Below are 6,173 nucleotides of genomic sequence, written 5' to 3'. Positions count from 1 at the left end.
GAGCATTTTGATATTTTACGATTTTTTGGTGTAGTTTCCATGGCAACATAGTACATGTAGTAGTTCCAATGAGTGCCAAAAATCATCCAAAACAAGTATATAGTGGGCACCTAAATTGTATCAATATATAATGATTCTATGTTTAAGCATATCCAAATAATCCACCAAAACCATTTTTTATGTTCTTAAGACCTACTGTAACCCAAAATTTTGTGTTCCTCATTATAGTTAACTTTCATTAAGATTGGTTCCATTGGCTTCGAGAAAACTGCCGGACAAAATAGGTGGAAGTGTAATAATAATACAGAAAAAGAAACAGAGGAAAAGCAATATGTCACCCGACATAGTCGATCGGTTGACATAATAATTCATTGCAACCCACTTTTAACATCAAATTCAGTGTGGAAACGTCTTTTATATTTTTCGCCAGAACAAGAACATGTTACCAGCACATTGTTCTGTTATTAAACCAACATTCTTCATTTCTGTCATACATATAACTCTACAGAAACACATTGTCACTGTCATTAACATGGTAATATATAGTCTAGTCAGTGACTTTATCATAAATCAATGGATGGTCAATTGTATTCTACTGCAAAAATAGCCTAGATACAGAAATAAAAAGGTACTCACAAGACCAAGAAGTATTTCAAACTTATTTACAGTATCCATCTCATTTAAAGATTAATCATCATTTTGCATGTATGTTTTTCAGGTTGGTATGAGAAGTAAACTTATCCACTCAGCCTTTACAAAAGTACCTGGGGGACCTCTAGATCTTATCAGGAGATGTGATGCTATGTCATGTGATGGCCATTGTGTATGTGCTCCACAGGACCAAAAATGTCCTTTAAATCCAAGTCTTGGTAGCTGTAATGATGTATCAACAAGTAAGTATATCAAGGTCATGTGAAGGCCATTGTGGTTGTGCTCCACAGGACCAAAAATGTCCTTTAAATCCAAGTCTTGGTAGCTGTAATGATGTATCAACAAGTAAGTATATCAAGGTCATGTGAAGGTCATTGTGTATGTGCTCCACAGGACCAAAAATGTCCTTTAAATCCAAGACTTGGTAGCTGTAATGATGTATCAACAAGTAAGTATATCAAGGTCATGTGAAGGTCATTGTGTATGTACTCCACAGGACCAAAAATGTTCTTTAAATCCAAGTCTTGGTAGCTGTAATGATGTATCAACAAGTAAGTATATCAAGGTCATGTGAAGGTCATTGTGTATGTACTCCACAGGACCAAAAATGTCCTTTAAATCCAAGACTTGGTAGCTGTAATGATGTATCAACAAGTAAGTATATCAAGGTCATGTGAAGGTCATTGTGTATGTGCTCCACAGGACCAAAAATGTCCTTTAAATCCAAGACTTGGTAGCTGTAATGATGTATCAACAAGTAAGTATATCAAGGTCATGTGAAGGTCATTGTGTATGTACTCCACAGGACCAAAAATGTTCTTTAAATCCAAGTCTTGGTAGCTGTAATGATGTATCAACAAGTAAGTATATCAAGGTCATGTGAAGGTCATTGTGTATGTGCTCCACAGGACCAAAAATGTCCTTTAAATCCAAGTCTTGGTAGCTGTAATGATGTATCAACAAGTAAGTATATCAAGGTCATGTGATGGTCATTGTGTATGTGCTCCACAGGACCAAAAATGTCCTTTAAATCCAAGTCTTGGTAGCTGTAATGATGTATCAACAAGTAAGTATATCAAGGTCATGTGATGGTCATTGTGTATGTGCTCCACAGGACCAAAAATGTCCTTTAAATCCAAGTCTTGGTAGCTGTAATGATGTATCAACAAGTAAGTATATCAAGGTCAAGAGATGGACATGTATGTACTCCAGGGGATAAAAAATGACTCTTAAATTTAAACCTTGTTTAGTCGAGGAGATTATTTAGACAGCTAGTAAAAAAAACATCAAATATACTGATTTTCATGTGTTAAAATATTTAGAACCTTGTCAACAGCAGGAAAATACCTTAAAATTGAATAAAATATACCCAGAAGTATGTTGATTTGGAACATGCACCTAAGAAAGATTAAGTACAGGTTTTACAAAGAGTCAAAGAACCATTCATTTCATTGACATTGTATAATTATGATTTATTTGCTCTGTTGCTTTAATGCATGCCTGAATATTTTGAATGAGTTCAGGTGGAGGGAACTTACCTTGAATGCCATGCATTCAGCAGGTGTAACTCAGTCTGATTGGTATACTTTATAGCCGCTTTCTAGTTAGAATGAAACAGTTTTAATGCTTTCTTTGTGAGAATGTAAGAGTACTTTTTATATATATGAGCTGCGTCATGTAAAAATCGACCTTATGCAAATAAGAATCAGTACATCTGTTAACCTTTTTGAAAATTGAGTTGATTTAATAACACTACAAAGCAGGCCAAAATTCTTCTGTTATTTTGTATTTTAATGTATAAAATCAGTTAAATCATACACATATATACATGCACTTGCATAGGTTCAATTTCTATCAGACATAGCTCATATATAAGTATGCCTTCTAGATTTATAATTTTGGAAAACACCAAACACTATGTATCATTGCAGTTAAAGGAAAATAGTGATAAAATGTTATTTATTAAAAATGATTTTAGTATATTGACTTATATATCAGAGTGTATTTAAATTTTAAAGATATTTGTTATTTTTTATTTAGATAATAACAACAATCTTCTACTGGTTAAAGATAGTAATGGCTATTTCAGTACTGATCAAGCCGTAACAGCCTCAGATAATATATTACGTGGAATATGGCTCGTGTCCCAAGTACAGGGCATGAAACCTTTATGGTAAGTCAAGGGACAGAACAACATGGTAAAGCTTTAATGGCATTGGATCGTATATTATGAAGATTGTAGCTTGTGTTACAAGTACAAGGCATGAAACCTTTATGGTAGGTCAAGAGAGATAACTCCCTTGATTGTGGTGTGGGTCCCAAGTACAAGGCATGAAACCTTTATGGTAAGTCAAGGGACAGAACAACATGGTAAAGCTTTAATGGCATTGGATCGTATATTATGAAGATTGTAGCTTGTGTTACAAGTACAAGGCATAAAACCTTTATGGTAGGTCAAGAGAGATAACTCCCTTGATTGTGGTGTGGGTCCCAAGTACAAGGCATGAAACCTTTATGGTAGGTCAAGAGAGATAACTCCCTTGATTGTGGTGTGGGTCCCAAGTACAAGGCATGAAACCTTTATGGTAAGTCAAGGGACAGAACAACATGGTAAAGCTTTAATGGCATTGGATCGTATATTATGAAGATTGTAGCTTGTGTTACAAGTACAAGGCATGAAATCTTTATGTTAGGTCAAGAGAGATAACACCCTTGAATGGGTGTGGGTCCCAAGTACAAGGCATTTATTCTTTATGGTATGTCAAGAGAGATAACTCCCTTGATTGTGGTGTGGGTCCCAAGTACAAGGCATGAAACCTTTATGGTAGATCAAGAGAGATAACTCCCTTGATTGTGGTGTGGGTTCCAAGTACAAGGCATGAAACCTTTATGGTAGATCAAGAGAGATAACTCCCTTGATTGTGGTGTGGGTCCCAAGTACAAGGCATGAAACCCTTATGGAGAGTCAAGAGAGATAACTCCCTTGATTGTGGTGTGGATCCCAAGTACAAGGCATGAAACCTTTATGGTAGGTCAAGAGAGGTCACTCCAGAATAAGGTGTAATGGCATTGAATAATATTTTATGTGGAAGGAAAGTGGCTTGTTTAATTAGAACTAGACCTGAAACTTTTATGGTAGGTCAAGGTAGAGCTCCCCATGATTAATATTTAAAGGCATCTGATAATATGGCTCAAATCATGTTTTCTTTTGTTTGTTACAGGTATGAATGGAGTATTGGTTACACTCAGTTTGATTTTCCATCTGGTATTTATGATCCTGTGGAAGAAAAGGTTTGGCAGGATGGTGGTCAACTTAAAGACTGTGTTTTTTCTACAAAACCTGGTTAGTTTTGAAAATTATACATTTTTACAATTATTAAATAGTTGTTTAGGAATGTTGAAAAAACTAGAAGACATTTTAATGATTTAAGTTTACTAACTCAATATTGTATCATTATTTAGAAGCGAGAACCACCGTTGTTTACATCTTTTAAAATAATGATCCTTGATTTGTCTTTTAGAGGGATAAAGTTTCTATTATAAAAAAGGTTATCCTTTGACAAACTAAAACAAACCCAACAGCTTATGAAGGAAATGATACATGAAATTAAATGAATACCATTCTCTTAAACAAGTATTGAGATATCCAATATTTGACAATATATTTTTTTGTTTTAGGTGCCAAATTGGGGAATACTTTGACTTACTCTGTGTTTGTGAGAATATGGTATTCAGCAGACCAGTATGCTGTATTTAAATCCAACGGAATTGTTGTCATGGGACAAGCACCTGTGTTAGCTACTGTCAGAGGAAAAACTGTAAGTCTAATAGATACACAGAATATACATTTAGAATAAGAGGGTGGGGCACTTTGCTTGGAAGTGCAGATAATTAATGGTGTATAGTGGTGTTAAAACAGAAAACAGTGTTGACCACTGTCAGATTAACTTTTGTTTGTCATAAATTGTATATATTTTTGTTTGCCATACCATGTATATACTTAGAGATTTCCACCCTTTTTTGGAACATGATGGAAATTTTTTATTCATTCATTGGACAAATCAGAGATCCTGAACAATCATTTTGCTAATATAGCTAATATTGATACAGAACCAGAAATTCCTGATAATAATGAGCCTCCTCCATGTCATTTAAATAAATTTGTCATCACTGAGAAAGAAATTTTAGATCGGCTAAAAATCTTGAATGTTAACAAACCAGCTGGACCTGACGGTATCAGTCCTAGAATTTTAAAAGAGGTTGCTAGCTTTATTTCTAAACCATTAACTAAGTTATTTAATATGTCTCTATCAGTTAAACAGGTTCCACTGTTATGGAAAATTGCACATGTTAATCCTATTTTTAAAGGAAAAGGTAGTCCACATTCAGCTCTAAACTATCGTCCAATATCTGTTACTAGTATTGTTTGTAAGATTATGGAAAAAGTTCTATTTAAACATTTGTATAATTATATGAGAAGTAATAACCTTTTGTCAAAGTTTCAATCTGGTTTCCAGCCAGGTGACTCTACTGTTAATCAGTTAATTGAAATATATCATAAAATTATTAGTAATATGGATAATGGAAGGGATGTAAGGTTTGTATTTTGTGATGTATCTAGAGCTTTTGATAAAGTTTGGCTTAAAGGACTTTTATTTAAACTTAAGCAATCTGGCATAAATGATCAGCTCTTATCTTGGATAGAGAGTTATCTTTCAAATCGTCAACAAAAGGTCATTTCAGAAGGTTTTTCGTCAACTCTAAGAAGTATACATGCAGGTGTCCCTCAGGGATCAGTTTTAGGACCCTTTCTGTTTCTTATTTATATAAATGATATGGTAAATGACATTTCTAATGATATTAGACTTTTTGCAGATGACACCTCTTTATTTGTTATAGTAGATGACTTGGATGTTATCTCAAATAGGTCAAAATCATGGGCTGTTCAATTTAACTCTTAGAAAACTAAAAATATTGTATTTACTAGAAGGGAAAGGGAGCATCCACCTGTATTTTTTGGGATAAATGGGGAAGAGGTTGAAAAAATAAATATTCACTGTCATCTTGGGATAACATTTCAGTCATCAGCTTCATGGTACTTACATATTGATATTATTTATAAAAAAGCATGCTCTCGTCTATCTGTGCTTCGTCAAGTTAAACATTTATTAGATAGGAGTTCAATTATACATATTTATTAAGCTTTTATTAGACCTATATTAGAGTATGGTGATGTTGTATGGGGCAATTGCTCCCAGCACGAGTCTGAGCTTCATGAAAATATTTAGATAGAAGCCACTAGAATTATTACAGGTTTACAACGTAATTCCTCCAGACAAAAACTTTATATTGAATTAGGTTTAGAAACTCTGGAGAATAGACGTAATAAAAATAAGCTTATACTATTCTATAAAATATTGGGATGACACCTGCATTCTTATATGAGTTAGTCCAGCCATATCTTCCCAGACAAACCCCTTATAGTACTGCAACCAGAGTTCATTTTTTAAAACTTTAATGGT

General features: G+C 34.0%; 1 protein-coding gene across 1 annotated transcript; it reads left to right on the top strand.

The window, feature by feature from the left end:
• Positions 1-3,656: 3,656 nt before the first annotated feature.
• LOC143084109 (uncharacterized) lies at positions 3,657-4,508 on the top strand. The gene is made up of 3 exons (XM_076260516.1): positions 3,657-3,679; positions 3,873-3,994; positions 4,330-4,508. Exons 1-3 carry the CDS (start codon positions 3,666-3,668, stop codon positions 4,506-4,508), a joined length of 315 nt encoding a protein of 104 aa, XP_076116631.1. The 5' UTR covers positions 3,657-3,665.
• The last annotated feature ends 1,665 nt before the right edge of the window (positions 4,509-6,173 follow it).

The sequence above is a fragment of the Mytilus galloprovincialis genome, chromosome 7 (genome assembly GCF_965363235.1).
Source record: "Mytilus galloprovincialis chromosome 7, xbMytGall1.hap1.1, whole genome shotgun sequence".
NCBI classification, from domain to species: Eukaryota; Metazoa; Mollusca; class Bivalvia; order Mytilida; family Mytilidae; genus Mytilus; species Mytilus galloprovincialis.
This window is presented reverse-complemented; position numbering and strand designations above follow the sequence as displayed.